This window comes from Oryx dammah, unplaced genomic scaffold (assembly GCF_014754425.2).
Source record: "Oryx dammah isolate SB20612 unplaced genomic scaffold, SCBI_Odam_1.1 HiC_scaffold_29, whole genome shotgun sequence".
NCBI lineage: Eukaryota > Metazoa > Chordata > Mammalia > Artiodactyla > Bovidae > Oryx > Oryx dammah.
The window spans coordinates 61898304-61914156 of NW_024070213.1; the positions used below are offsets into that span (position 1 = coordinate 61898304).

At 43.9% G+C, this 15853-nt stretch overlaps 1 protein-coding gene across 7 annotated transcripts in view; it reads left to right on the top strand.

The window, feature by feature from the left end:
• The window catches only part of OS9 (OS9 endoplasmic reticulum lectin), a 36266-nt gene extending 21043 nt beyond the window's left edge, over positions 1-15223 (top strand). For 2 of the 7 annotated variants that reach the window (XM_040233087.1, XM_040233088.1), the window contains exons 6-15: positions 10075-10285; positions 10406-10510; positions 10730-10830; positions 11032-11083; positions 11755-11843; positions 12052-12327; positions 12607-12796; positions 13703-13867; positions 14027-14139; positions 14456-15223. In XM_040233087.1, coding sequence (XP_040089021.1) covers positions 10075-10285; positions 10406-10510; positions 10730-10830; positions 11032-11083; positions 11755-11843; positions 12052-12327; positions 12607-12796; positions 13703-13867; positions 14027-14139; positions 14456-14581 — 1428 coding nt within the window. In that variant the 3' untranslated portion in view covers positions 14582-15223. The remainder of the gene's footprint in view (positions 1-10074; positions 10286-10405; positions 10511-10729; positions 10831-11031; positions 11084-11754; positions 11844-12051; positions 12328-12606; positions 12797-13702; positions 13868-14026; positions 14140-14455) is intronic. The other 5 variants (XM_040233091.1, XM_040233092.1, XM_040233089.1 and 2 more) reach the window with 3 other exon arrangements.
• The last annotated feature ends 630 nt before the right edge of the window (positions 15224-15853 follow it).

Sequence of the window (15853 nt, forward strand, 5' to 3'; positions counted from 1 at the left end):
AGTCTCTAGAGGCTGGTCAGTTTTATTAGTTTTATTTTCCAAGAACTAATTTCAGCTCTGTTGAGCTTCTGTATCAATTCAATATTTGTTTTCCATTGTATTTATTTCCAGGCTAATCATTCTTTTCCTTCCTTCTACTTTTTTCAGCTTTAATTTGCTTTTTTCCCCCCTAATTTCTTGAGTACTTAACTCATTTCCATCTTTTCCTCTTTTACATCCTCTTACAAATTTCTCTCCAGTTACTACTACAAATATGTCACGGTTTTCTGAGGCTATTTTAAGTTTTTTTAATCTAATTTTCAAATTGATAATACTCTCCCATAACTCAAAACCCAGAAAGTATAAAGGTGTGTGATAAAAATTTTCCCTCCCAAACTTATCTCCCACCTGCTCATTTCCCATCATGCCGTCCCCCACTGCCCAGTAACCCTGCTCTTATTATTCTGTGGCCTTCTGGCCTTTCTTTGTGTGTTTAAAAGCAGTTGTGATTAGAGATTCTTATTTCCTGTTCCCCCCTTTTTTAAAATATACAATGCACAGTACGTTAAACATACTTTGTACCACCTTATTTTTATACATCTTGACAATAATTCTTAGCGATCTTTCAGGGGCGGTACGTCTAGAACTTTATTCTTTGTTTTCATGTTTACATAATATTCCATTGTACGAATGTTCTATCACTTTGTCACCATTACTGTATGCTTAAAATCATTTCCCTCCTACTTTTTGTCATTACAGAAGATAATTCTATTATACATAAAGTATAATTGCTGGGTGCAGGTGATATATATTTAAAGATTGTGTGTAAAAACTTTCTGTTACAGAAAATGAAAAACAAAACCAGAATTGTCCAGTGACCTCCCTGTGTTTCATTTGGCTTCAACCAATATGCCCAGTCTCATTTCACCTATCCCTTCGCCCACCTCCATGCACTATACTTCCACTCCCAGCTTATTTGGAAGCAGGTTGCAGGCATCATCTCATTTCATCCTTAAATATTTCTGTGTTATCCCTAAAAGACTAGAGCTCGTTTAAAAATATAACCACAGTACTATATCACACTTGAAAAATTAACCATAATTTCTTATCACCAAATAGTCAAGCATTTCAAGTTTCTCTGATTATCTTTTATATATATATATATATATATATAATTATAGTTACATAGACTTTCATGGTTATACCATTAAATTTGAGTCCTTTCAAATTTGGTGAGACTGGTACAGTACAGTGTATGTCAGTGTCTATGAATGATTCTTTGTGTTTGAAAAGAACATGTCCTCTACTGTGAGGCATGATGTTTTCTGTATGTCTTTTAGGTCATGCTGTTCAAATCTTTTATATCCTTACTGATCTGTCTCCCACTATAATTATGGATTTGTCTGTTTTTACTTATTCTTTATTCTGTCAGCTGTTGCTTTTTGTGTCTTGGGGCTATGTATCAATTTATTCAGCTAATGTTTATTAAGTGCGTCTATGTGCCAGGAACTGTTCTAGTTGCTAGAGATATTTCAAGAGAACATGAGACAAAAATGCCTCATCTCGTTGGGAGAGACAGACAAGGAAAATAAAGAATTGCACACAATTTAAATTATTATTCCTCATAAATTGAATGTTTTAACATTATGAATTGACCTTTATCTTAGTAATTTTTTTACTTTAAGTCTCTGCTGTGATAATAATATAGCTATAACGGCTTTGATTGAGTTATGTTTACTGATTTTTTTCATCCTTTTGTTTTTACCTTTTCTATATTCTTATGTTTTAAGTGTGTCTCCAAATAGCACGTACTTGTATTTAAAACATTTTTAGCCATTTATATATGTGTGTGTATATATTCGGATATGTCTAACATTTTATGTTATGCTTTCCTTTGTTCCATTTTTTCTCTCCTTCCTTGCTTTTGGTTTATCTTAATGATGCTGCTTTTCTCTCATCTCAGTGGGAAGTTTTGCTCTGTCTTTTTATTTTTTTTAAATAACACATTTATGGAGATATAAGTCACATAGCACACAATTCAGGGTGTATTTCGGTGGTTTTTTCATGTATTCAGAGGTGTGCAGCCATCAGCACAATCAATTGTAGACCATTGTCATCACCCTGAAAGAAATCCTCTACCCTTGAGCAGTTGCTTTCTATTCTACCTCCACTCCCCACCCCATCCACCTCTCCAGACAACCTCTCATCTTTCACTCTGTAGATGTAATGGTGTATAATGTGTGACCTTTTATGTCTGGCTTCTTTCATTTATCATGTGTTCAAGAGTCATCTGTGTGTAGCATGTACCAGTACTGCTTTACATTTTATTACCAAATAATATTCCACATTCTATCTATTCTTTCATCAGTTGGTGAACACTTGGGTTGTTTGCACTTTTTGGCCATTATGAACAATGGTGCTTTAAACATAATGTGAACAGGTTTTTGTGTGGTTTTTTCTTTTGGTATATACCAAGGAATAGACTTGCTGGATCATATGGTAATTCTAGATTAAATTGCAGACTTTAATATTTTTAGATTGCCAGACTTTCATTAAATTCTATATTTAATTGCCAGACTTTTTCTGAAACAGTCCCATTGTTTTATTATATAATCCCACAAGTGGTGGGTGAGAGTTTGAATTTCTCCACATCCTCATCAGCACTTGTTTTTCACCTTTTTAAAAATTAATTAATTAATCTTGTTTTATTTTTGGCCACGCTGGGTCTCTGTAGCAGTGTGCAGTCTCCTCATTGAGGTGGCTTCTCTTGTAGCGGGCTTCAGTAGTTGCAGGACGTGGGCTCAGTTGTTGTGGCTGTTGGATTCTAGCTTGCTGGGTCAGTAGTTGTGGCTTAGTTGCTCCTTGGCATGTGGGATCTTCCCAGACCAGGGGCTGAACCTATGTCCTCTGGATTGGCAGGTGGATTCTTAACCACTAGACCACCAGTAAAGCCATGTTTTTAATCTTTTTGACTGTAGCCTTCCTAGTGAGTATGAAGTGGCATCTCATTGTAGTTTTGATTTGCATTTCCTGATGGTTAACAATGTGGAGCAACTTTTCATGGGCGTATTAGCAATTTGTCTTTTTTCTTTAGAGAAATGTCTATTCAGATCTTTCGCCCATTTGAAAATTGCATTGTCATTTTATTATTGAGTTGTAAAAGTTCTTTATATATTCTAGATACAAGTTCCTTATCAGATATATGATTTGCAAATATTTTTTCCCATTCTGTGAACTGTCATTTCACACTCTTGATGGTGTCCTTTACAACACAAAGGCCTTTAATTTTGATGGATTCCAATTAATCTTTTTTTTCCTTTTGTTACTTGTGCTCTTGATATTGTACCTAACAAATCATTGCCTCATTTAAGGCCAAGAAGACTTACACTTATGTTTCCTTCTAAGAGTTTTATACTTTTACCTTTAGGTCTTTGAGCCAGTGGGAGTTAATTTTTATGTATGGTATGAAGTAGGAGTCAAACTTCATTGTTTTGCTTGTAGATATCCTTTTGACTTAGCATCATTTGTTGAAAAGACAATTCCCATTGAATGATCTTGGTAACCTTATTGAAAGATGATAATAGTAAAGGTTAATTTCCGGACTCAACTCTGTTTCATTGGTCTGTATACTTATGTTAGTACCACAATATCTTGATACTGTAACTTTGTAGCAAGCTTTGAAATCTATAAGTACGATTTGAAATCCAATCCTGTTCTTCAAGATTGTTTTGGCTATGTGGAGTTCCTTGAATTTTCATGTGAATTTTAGGAACATAACTTCTGCAAAGAAAGCACCTGAAATTTTGATGGAGATTGCAATTAAATCTATTGCTATCTTCACAATATTAAATTTTATAATATGTGAACTAGGATATCTTTCCATTTAAGTCTTTAATTTCTTTCAGCAATGTTTTATAGTTTTGGGTTTTTTTGTTTTGGTTTTTTTTTTACCTTTGAAATAGTGGATGTTAAAGAATAGTTAGCTATTGTTTATATAATATTACATTTTAAATTTATTTTTTAAATAGAAGCATTGTTGGATTAGGGAATTCCCTGATCTCATAGAATGAGTTGGGAGGTGTTCCCTCTTCTTTGTGTTGTGGGGTTTTTTTAATATTTATTTATTTAAAAAAATTATTTATTTTTGGCTGCACTGAGTCTTTGTTGCTGTGCATGGACTTTCTCTAGTTGCGGAGAGCAGGAGCTCCCCTCTAGTTTCAGTGCCTGGACTTCTCTTGTTGCAGAGCATCGACTCTAGAGCTCAGTCTCAGGAGTCGTGGCACACAGGCTTAGTTGCCCCGTGGCATGTGGAATTTTCCCAGACCAGGAATCGAACCCATGTCCCCATTTGCAGGCGGATTCTTAACTAGTGGACCACCAGGGAAGGCATTATTTATCTGTTTGTCTGTCTATGCCAGGCATGCAGAATCTTGTAGTTGCAGCATGCAGGATGTTTAGTTGTGGCAAGCGGACTCTTACTTGCAGCATGTGGGGTCTATTTCCTTGACCAGAGATCAAGCCTGTGCCCCCTGCATTGGAAGAACAAGTCACTGGACCACCAGGGAAGCCCCTCCTCTTCTATTTTTTTTGAAGAATTTGAGACCAATTGGAATTTTTATGTTTTAAATGTTTGGTAAAATTCATCAGTAGACCCATTTGACCCAAGCTTCCCTGTGTGGGTAGTTGTTTTTAATTACTAACTTTACCTCTTTAATTGTTACTGGTCTATTTGAATAGATTTTTTCTTCTTTACTCAGTATTTTGTGTCCTTCTAGAAATTTGTCCATTTCATCTGAGTTATCTGATTTGTTGGCATATAGGTGACCATACAATCCTTTTTATATCTGTAAGGTTGGTAGTAATGTTCCTTCTTTCGTTTTGAATTGTACCAACTTGAGTCTTCTCTTTTTTCCTTGATCAGTCTAACTGAAGTTTTGTCACTTTTATTGATCTTTTCAAAAATCAACTTTTAGTTTATTTTCTCTATTATTTTTCTGTTCTCTATTTCATTCATTTCTGTTCTAGTCTGTATTATTTCTTTCCCTCTGCTTGCTTTGGATTTAGTTTGCTTTTCCTTTTCTAGTTTCACAGTGGAAGTTCAGGTTATGGATTTGATCTGTTTCTTCTTTTTTATACTTTACAGGTAAAATTTTTCTTCTAAGCACTGCTTTAGCTGCATCCATAAGTTCTGATATATTATGTCTTCATTGTGTTTTCATTCATCTCAGTATTTTCTAATTTTCTTGTTATTTCTTTGAGCCATTGGTTACTTAGGAGTGTATTGATTTCTACACATTTATGAATTCCTCAGATATCTTTGTTATTAATTTCTTTTTTAAATATGAATTTATTTAAATTAGAGGCTAATTACTTTATAATATTGTATTGGTTTTGCCATACATTGACATGAATCTGCCACGAGTGTACATGTGTTCCCCATCCTGAACCCCCCTCCCAACTCCCTCCCTGTACTATCCCTCTGGGTCATCCCAGTGCACCAGCCCTGGGCATCCTGTATCATGCATCAAACCTGGACTGGCGATTCATTTCACATATGATAATATACATGTTTCAATGCCATTCTCCCAAATCATCCCACCCTTGCCCTCTCCCATAGAGTCCAAAAGACTGTTCTATACATCTGTGTCTCTTTTGCTGTCTTGCATACAGGGTTATCACCATCTTTCTAAATTCCATATATATGTATTATTATACTGTATTGGTGTTTTTCTTTCTGGCTTACTTCACTCTGTATAATAGGCTCCAGTTTCATCCACCTCATTAGAGCTGGTTCAAATGTATTCTTTTTTTTTTTAATGTATTCTTTTTAATGGCTGAATAATACTCCATTGTGTATAGGTACCACAACTTTCTTATCCATTCATCTGCTGAGGGACATCTAGGTTGCTTCCATGTCCTGGCTATTGTAAACAGTGCTGTGATGAACACTGGGGTACACGTGTCTCTTTCAATTCTGGTTTCCTTGGTGTGTATGCCCAGAAGTGGGATTGCTGGGTCATATGGCCATTCTATTTCCAGTTTTTTAAGGAATCTCCACACTGTTCTCCATAGTGGCTGTACTAGTTTGCATTCCTACCAACAGTGTAAGAGGCTTCCCTTTTCTCCACACCCTCTCCAGCATTTATTGCTTGTAGACTTTTGGATCGTAGCCATTCTGACTGGCGTGAAATGGTACCTCATTGTGGTTTTGATTTGCATCTCTCTGATAATGAGTGATGTTGAGCATCTTTTCATGTGTTTGTTAGCCATCTGTATGTCTTCTTTGGAGAAATGTCTTTAGTTCTTTGGCCCATTTTTTGATTGGGTCATTTATTTCTCTGGAATTGAGCTGCAGAAGTTGCTTGTATATTTTTGAGATTAATTCTTTGTCAGTTCCTTCACTTGCTATAATTTTCTCCCATTCTGAAGGCTGTCTTTTCACCTTGCTTATAGTTTCCTTTGTTGTGCAGAAGGTTTTAATTTTAATTAGGTCCCGTTTGTTTATTTATGCTTTTATTTGTTATTAATTTCTAATATCATTACACTGTAGTTAGAGAACATACTTTGTCCCTGTTTTTATAAAAAATGTATTTTATTGAAATATAATTGATTTACAATGTTGTATTAATTTCTGCTGTACAGCAAAGTGATTCAGTTATACATGTATATACATTCTTTTTCATAATTATTTTCCATTATGGTTTATCACAGGATATTGAATTAGTTCCCTGTGCTATACGGTAGGACCTTGTGTATCCATTCTGTATATAATACTTTGCATCTGCTTGGGCTTCCCTGGTGGCTCAGATAGTAAAGAATCCACCTGAAATGTGGGAAACCTGGGTTCGATCCCTGCATTGGGAAGATCCCCTGGAGAAGGGAATGGCTACCCACTCCAGTATTGTGGCTGGAGAATTCCATTGGCAGAGGAGCCTGGCAGGCTATAGTCCATGGGGTCACAAAGAGTTGGACACGACTGATTGACTTTCACTTTTGCATCTGCTAACTTCAAACTTCCAGTCCTTCTCTTCTCCACCTCCCCTCCCTCTTGGCAATCACAAGTCTGTTCTCTATGTCTGTGAGTAGATTTCTGTTTCATAGATAAGTTCATTTGCATCATATTTTAGATTTATGTGATACAATAAGGTATTTGTCTTTCTCTTTCTGAATCACTTCACTTAGTATGATAATCTCTAGAGGTCCATCCATGTTGCTGCAAATGCCATTATTTCATTCTTGTTCAGAGCTGAGTAGTATTCCAGTGTGCATATGCACCACATCTTTATCCACTGATCTGTCAATGGACATTTAGGTTGTTTCCATGTTTTGGTTTTTGTAAATAGTGTTGCTGTGAACATAGGGGGTGCATGTATCTTTTTTAATTATAGGAGAACATACTTTATATGATTTAAATTTTTAGCTCTTTGAATTTATCATAATGACTACTTTAAAATGTTTCTCTCTGAAATCTAACATCTGTGTCCTCTCACAGGCATTTTCTGTTGCCTGCTTTTTCTGTGTATGGATCACACTTTGTTTCTTTGCATATCTCATAATTTTTTGCTGAAAAGTGAACAAAAATATATTAAAATATACCTAAAATATATTTTAGGTAATAGATTGGAGCAAGTTTGGATACTGAGACATGTTTTGGTCATTTGCTTGTTTCTTTCGTGACTTGGCTGAGCTATTTTAATGAGGCCTACTCCTCTTGCAGTATGAAGCCACTGATGTCACTCCTCTGAGGGCACAGCCATGGGCATGCATACAGCCACAGTGGATGATGGTGTGTCAGCAGGGCTCCCTTTGACTGTCTCTCTTGCTGATGTGTTAATCTGTCTGCCTCTGCCGATATCGTACCCAGCTGTTCATACTCATTAATTGCTAGCCAATTGCTCTGTAGTTTTTTACATGTGGGGCATAAGTTGCTCCATAATCTGATCCAATTAAATTTGGGCTTCTGTACCAGGGTTGTTTTTGATGATACCAGCCTCTTCTTTAGTGCTTACCGCCAATTTTTTTCATTTTTTGGAAAGTGCCCTTAGGTTTAAACTTCCTCATACTGTTTCACAAGAAGTCAGTTCATTTGGAAAGAGCTTTGGAGCTTTCTGTTGTAATGGACTGCCTCTCCCCCGGGAGAATCTCTAAGCCCCTGCTGTGGAGCTGATGTCAGAGACACTGACCCAGTTCTGTCAGAGTGATCCTCCTGTTTTATGAGCAGAGACCTGGGCAGGGGTGATAGCCTCTGGTCCTCTCAGTTCTCATCTCTGTTGTGAAGCCTCTGCCCTTTTAGTGGTCTGTGGTGAGGGTGATCAAGGCCCAGTATTCCTGTCCTTGTGCTCCTGGGGTACAGCCACTGTCCTATGAGTGGGGCTGGGTGGAGGGAGTCCTCAGTCTCTTGCCTGTATTCAGCAGGTATTCTCTGCAACTTGTAATTAGAGAGGATTGAGGAATATTGGTGGCCTGCCCCTCTGGTGACATACCATATCTCTTGACTGGTTGCTGAGGGGATAGAAGCCCCATTTTTTGGACCTTATTAACCTGGAATGGAATATCTGTCTGAGCTGTGAAGTCAGGGTTGAGAGGAAAGAAGGAGGGTCATGGCCCAAGTACTATAAACTTACACTATTCAAGATTTAGTGGATTTTCTTGAATAGATGTTTCTTAATTTGTTGTACGTCCTTAGGAAAATTTCCAGAGATTTTAAATGCCTGAGTTAAAAAAAAAAAAAAAAGGGTTCCCCAGTTATGGAATTTCACTAGGGAGTGGATCTGCAGAGCTCCTTGGGCTGCCACTCAGAAGTGGCACCTCTCTTCTACTTGTAACAGTTACCTTAGAAATTACAGAGTGTGTGTGTGTGCAAGCTCAGTCATGTCCAACTCTTTGCAACTCCATGTCACACAGAGTCGGACACGACTAAAGTGACTTAGCAGCAGTAGCAGCAGCAGCAGCCCTGCCAGCTCCTCTGTCCATGAAATTTCCCCGGCAAGAATACTGGAGTGGGTTGCCATTTCCTCTTCCAGGGGATCTTCCTGACCCAAGGATCGAACCCACATCTCTTGCACTGGCAAGCGGATTCTTTACTGCTGAGCCACCAGGGAAGCCCCAGAAATTACAATGTTGAATCCTAACTAATCAAAGGCTAACATTAATTGATATCTTTACTCTCTTTCTGATTAATACAAAGACCTTAGAACTGTTTGAAGTTTTTTTAAATCATACACACATGCACACACACACAGAATATACATATTTCAAATATATATTAAAATATATATCAAATATGTATAAGTATGTACATACTGTATTTACATAAAGCAAGAACATGAAACAGAAATCAGCTGGTTACCTACAGTTAAGCTGCCCAAGTTCAATTCGTATTTTTACCAGTTACCAGCTGGTCAGCCTGAACAAGTCCCTCAGCTATATCAAACCCCCGTATCTTGAGCCACAGAGTTGAGATACTGTTACCTCCCTCACTGGGTTGTCGTGATAATTAAATGCGCTAATGCATGTAAGGGCTTCCCTGGTGGCTCAGACTTAAAGCGTCTGCCTCCAATGCGGGAGACCTGGGTTCGATCCCTGGGTTGGGAAGATCCCCTGGAGAAGAAAATGGTAACCCACTCCAGTATTCTTGCCTGGAGAATCCCATGGAGGGAGGAGCCTGGCAGGCTACAGTCCACGGGGTCGCAGAGTCGACACGACTGAGCAACGTCACTTCACTTCACTTCAATGCATGTAAAGGGCTCCCCTGGAGGCTCAGTGGTAAAGAATCCACCTGCCAATGCAGGAGATGGGGGTTCCATCCCTGAGTCAGAAGATCCCCTGGAGAAGGAAATGGCAACCCACTCCAGTATTGTTGCCTGGAAAATCCCATGGAGGGAGGAGCCATAGGGTTGCAAAAGTCCATAGGGTTGCAAAAAAGTCAGATACAAGGTAGCAACTAAACACTAACAATGCACATATAGCACCATGTACACAAGGCGCAGAGCACCGGGCCTGACAGACTGTAAGTCCTTAATAGCTGTCGCTGCTTTACGAATAGCGGTAATGGTTGGCAGTGATGACTATTTATTCATCCTCCTGTCCTGGCAGTTCCTCTGTGATGAGGGTGCTGGCATCTCTGGGGACTACATTGACCGAGTAGATGAGCCCTTGTCCTGTTCTTACGTGCTGACCATTCGGACTCCTCGGCTCTGCCCTCACCCACTCCTTCGGCCCCCACCCAGTGCTGCTCCCCAAGCCATTCTCTGCCACCCCGCCCTGCAGCCTGAGGAGTACATGGCCTACATTCAGAGGCAAGCTGGTGAGTAGTTAGAAGAGGACAGGGAGGAGGCAGACACAAAGCCGGGGGGGCAGGCAGAAGACCAAGTATCAAGATGCTGAGAACGTATCCCCGTCCCGCTGACACGCTATCTCCCGGTAGACTCAAAGCAGTACGGAGACAGGGCCCTAGAGGGGCGGCGGCAAGACCCGGACCCTCCAGTGTGGAGTGAGACCAAGCCTGGGGTGGTGCCACCAAAGAAAGCGGGTAGGTCCTTGAGTCACCTGTTCGTGACACATGTCTCCACTTCTTCCTTTCTTCAGTGTTACTGTCCTGTGCACCCAGGGATGTGTTGTCCTCAGCAGCCCAACAGCCCTGACTTTTGGGGTGGGGGAAGGAGTACTATAGGCCCTAACCCCTTACAATAGAAGAGGGAAACATATCCCATCTATCCTTTCAGGTTTCTCTTTGTTTTCTGTATTCTAGGTGCAAGCCCAGCCAAGGAGAACAGTAAGGAATCAGATTTCTGGAAGATGCTTCATGAGCCAGAGGAACAGCCCCCAGAAAGGGAGGAGACACAGGCCGAGGTGAGAGCCAGCTTCCTGGCCACTTCCCTGAGGAGGCTGAACATGGGCTTTGGGTCGGAGGGCCACTCAAGCCGAGGTTCATTATGAGATGACCTCTTTTTATCTAGGGATGCAAGGCCATACCCAGAGGCAGTGCCTTAAGAGTGTAGTTGGCATGCAGAGAAGCCTGTGTACTTGACTCTGCCCTTTTCTCTCCATCAGGAGCAGGAACCAAACCTTGAAGCCACAGACCCACCGCCAACCTCTCCCGATGGTGAGTGAACTCTCCATGTCTCCTATACTGCTTGCGTGTGTTTTCAGGTTGGCAAGCATGGCGTGGGGATAGACCTAGACACTAGGAGGCTGAGCAGCCAGGCCAGCAGCAGATTCCTTTTTAGAGACAGCAGTGCTTCCCTAGGGGGGTAGCAGAACGTAGTGGTTCCACTGCTTGCCTGACTTTATAGTCCTGGATAATTTCACTCAAGCTCAATTTCCTCACCCATAACATGTGGGCAGTAACCCCTAACTTAGAGGGCTGTTTCAGGATTAAATGAGAATGAATCTAGTTTACAATACAATCCCTGGAACTGAGTAGACAAAAAAGGGTTTGTATTTGTGGGGAGAACAGGATTCTGGGAGGAGGAGCCCTTGGTCCCAGAATCTCTTCTGTTGACCTAAAAGCCAGGTTGATTGCCAGGAAGGCCTCAGTGGCATGTGAAAGAGCAGGTAACTCAGCAGCCTGTTAGCATCCTTCTCTCTCTCACCTGTGAGGCCCCCTTAGGCCCCCTAAGTGCTCTTTGGAGGGGTGTGTTGGCCACTGTCTCTCAGACCAGACAGGTAGTTCCTGGAGCCAGGGACCATGTCCTTCCTTGACTTCCTCAACTCCTCTTCTTAGGAAGTAAAAGTAGAATTAATTTATGATCTATTCCTATTTCTTCATCTCAGATTTTCAGAACAACGTACAGGTCAAAGTCATTCGGAGTCCCGCAGACTTGATTCGATTGATAGAGGAGCTGAAGGGTGGAACAAGAAAGGTATGAGCCCTGCTTCCGGGAAGGTTGGAACCTTTCTCCCTGCTGGGGGCACCCAGAACACCACCCCTGAACTGGGCCCGAAGAGCTGCCTCAACTTCCTTTACTGCTCACGAGTCCCCAACTAAACCACATCCCGCCGCCACACTGTCTCTATGGAAAGCCCAACCATCTGCCATCTCTCTCTTTCTCCTGATCCTCACCCATCCAGGGGAAGCCAAACATAGGCCAGGAGCAGCCTGGAGACAGTGCTACAGAAGTCCCTTCCAGGGAACCAGAGGTGAAGGAAAAGGGCGACCCAGAACAGCAGAACGAGGTTGAAGAGGAGGAGGATGATGAGGATGAAGACGAAGATGAGGATGAACGGCAGTTGCTGGGAGAATTTGAGAAGGAACTGGAAGGTATACTGCTCCCATCAGACCGAGAGCGGCTCCGGGAGGAGGTGAAGGCTGGCATGGAGCGGGAGCTGGAGAACATCATCCAGGAGGTGAGCTCTGCTCTCCCGCCCGCAGTTTCCAGCTTCCTCGGCTGCCTGCACCGGTAGGCGGAACCAGTCGAGGGGTTGGGAGAGAACCCGGGCCACGCCTCGCCTGCCTGGGGCATTCAGCTGGGACCCCTGAACTGCTAGTTTCTTAATTAAAACTGGGACGGTGGGGAAGGGGATCTGTGAGAAGGATGAGACTTAGCCATTACTCCTTGGTAGAGCTTGGATGGCTCCTCACTCCCCAGATCCCTGACTCTCCACCCCCCATCTTGGGCCTCCCAGACAGAGAAAGAGCTAGACCCAGACGGGCTGAAGAAGGAGTCAGAGCGCGATCGGGCTATGCTGGCCCTGACATCCACTCTCAACAAACTCATCAAAAGGCTGGAGGAAAAACAGAGCCCAGAGCTGATGAAGAAGCACCGAAAAAGGAGGGTTGTCCCCAAAAAGCCTCCCCAACCCCCTCAACCAACAGGTGAGGGCTGTCAGACAGGAACAAACGGCCAGGTCCGTCACCTTTATCCCTTCTGAGAATGCTCACCCTCTCGCTCTTTCTGGAACACCATTCTCGGGCTTCCCAACACCTCTAGCCCTTTGCCTGGTTACTTCCTAGTGATCCTTTTGAGAAGCAGCTTTCAGAGCCTGTGTGGCTCGCTGGCATGGCTGTTTCCTACCTTGCTCTATACATCCAGTGTCTAGCACTTTGCCGGCACCTTGTGATTGACGAGTAGATGTTAAATGAGTGACCGTGAGTGTGCAGGCCAAAGACCACACACCTGTGACAGGTGCTCCGTCACCTAGGACTGCACAGGGAGCGCCCTCAGCCAGCAGAGAGGAATGGGCAGCCTAGCTACTCATAAGCCAATTGCCTGGACAGACTCATTCCCTTCCTGCTGTGTCCCTTGTGTCTGTCTCACGGGTCCTGTGTGTGTGGAGGCCAGGCATTCCAGGTCTAACGTCCTAGTTTCAATCCTTCCACCCTACTATCTCTGTTATAAACACTGAAATGTCTTTCAAGTCCCAACATTGTTGGGTGCCAAACCAAAGTTTTCCAACCTCCTCCTTAAAACAAACTTCTCTGCAGGCCCCAACTTCTCTGATTTTTGCTTCAGAAAACAGTTGTTTTCCTGTAGGTGATGGGCAGAATTACTGGGTCCAGAGGGAAGAAAGGAAACTGCAGTCGGTGGAGGGAGCTTTATAGGTTGGAATGGGGTGGGGAGTGATGGGTCCTAATTTATTCTGAACCCCGACTCACATACCTGTTTGAGAGGGAATAACTTGCCGAAACCAACTGATGGCTTAGGGAGAGGCGAGCACCCCAGCCCCTAACCCTGGAGTCACGGCTCTGCTTTGTGTCTCCCTGTGTGTCTCCCCCTCTAAGAGGAGGATCCTGAGCACAGAGTCCGGGTCCGGGTCACCAAGCTCCGTCACGGAGGCCCCAATCAGGATCTGACTGTCCTCGAGATGAAACGGGAAAACCCACAGCTGAAACAAATCGAGGGGCTGGTGAAAGACCTGCTGGAGAGGGAGGGACTCACAGCTGAAGGTGGGCCCTGGGGGGCGGGCTGGATTCAGAGCTGTTGGTAGGGCTTGCTGCTGGAAGTGGAGGGGCTGGGGACCTTGGCTGGGGACCCAGGGGGCAGAAGACCTACACTGGAGCTGCCACCTGGCCTCTCCTCTCACTGCCCATACCACTCCTTTCCAGGGAAAATTGAGATCAAAATTGTCCGACCAGGGACAGACGGGGCTGAGGAGGATGCACGCTGGCTGACTGATGAGGACACAAAAAACCTCAAGGAGATTTTCTTCAATATCTTGGTGAGAGGCACCCCACCCCTGAGTCCTGGACTTCCCACCTTCCCTGTCCTCCAGCAGGCTGAGGGGTTGAGGGTGAGGTTTAGAGTCCTCCAGGCAGCCCCCAGCCTCGCCTCTATCTGAGCCTCAGTTTCCTCATCTATAAGAGGAGGCTATCAGTTCTGGGTGCTGAGCCCTCAGCAAGAGCCCTACAAGTCACCTGTGTGAGTGCTGGCTCCTGCCTCCCCACCACCAACTGCCCGCCCACCCCCATCCTCCAGTGTCTGCTACAGCCTCTGCTTATCCCACCTCCCCACCCCACCGTGTGGCCTTCCTCCAGGTGCAGGGAGCTGAAGAGGCGCAGAAAGAGCGGCAGCGGCAGAAAGACCTGGAGAGCAATTACCGCCGGGTGTGGGGCTCCCCAGGCGGGGAGGGCACTGGGGACCTGGATGAATTTGACTTCTGAGACCACCACCATCAGCTTGCCAAAGAATCCAGAGTCTTCTAGACTGGCCCTGCCTCTGTCTCCCACAACCCCCAGGGCCCTGAAGGCAAAACAGCAGAGAGCTGAGCTGTGAGCTGTGGACCCCGAGGCCCTCCTGGGGATATGGAGGGGCTGTGGGGCAAGTGCTGCTGCTACTGCTGAGACCTGGAGATCTCCCAGGCCTATGTGACCTACTGTCCCTGGTTCTCCCCACACCCTCTTCCTTCCCTCCTGGCTTCCCCTGCTGTCATCCCCCAGCTTGTGGGTTCCTTTCCCCTCCCTAACGAACATTTTGAGATCTTTTGAGTAGAGCAGGGAGAGCAAGAAGAGTGGGGCTGGTCAGCAGGCCCTAAGAGGTAGGCCCCCCACCCTTGCCCCACTCCTATTGAGAGTCACCTCCCTGCTTCCCCCAGATCAGCTTGAGATGTCCTGCCCCTTTCCCTTTCCACACTGTTCCCTACAAATCTGTGCTTCTGAGTGGAAGCACCTTCTCTCTGTTGCTGAGAAAATGGGAAGAAAGTTGCCCACCATCTCTGACACAATCCCACAAAAAGGGTAGGCTACAGACCCACCTACCATGTTCTAGAACAATCAGGTTTCTAAATAAAGAACTGGACCATCAAACCATCAGTCTTTTTTCCTTGAGGGTGGGGGGCTCAGTAGAGGAGACTTGGTGTTCTCCTAGGATGGAGGGCATGCTCCCTGATCCTTTTCTGTGCTTCACAGTCAGGGCAGTGGCAGTGGATCTGGGGTATGCAGAAGAGACCAGGACAGTGAAGCAAAGCCTGCTGGCCTGGCCAGGACTGAAGCAATTCCAGTGCTAGCCTCCGTCCTTTCCTCATCTGTCCATTTCTGTTCCTTCTCCCCCTTTATATCCCAAAAGCCACAGGGTACATACAGAGTTACCCCACCATGGGGATCCTCCTGCTGCACTCTCCCTACAGTGTGCTGCAGACTCCATCCCCATACCTGCCAGCCATACCACTTCATTTCCCAAAAAAGACCTCTAGCTTTGGTCATGCCCAGAGAGAGGGCTGCCACTCACACAGGTCAGCTCCATAGTATGCCAGTGGTTGGTGGCCTGGTTAGGTGTCTCCATCTCTTCCTCACTAGCAAATCTAGGTCCCCCACTTCTCCTACTTTCTTTCTCTGTCTGCATCTCTCAGGTGTGCAGCATTTCTGCTGACAACTTCACTGACTCATGAGATAAGAAATACAGGGCGTGAAACTCCCAGGTCTCCAAAAGTGGACAAA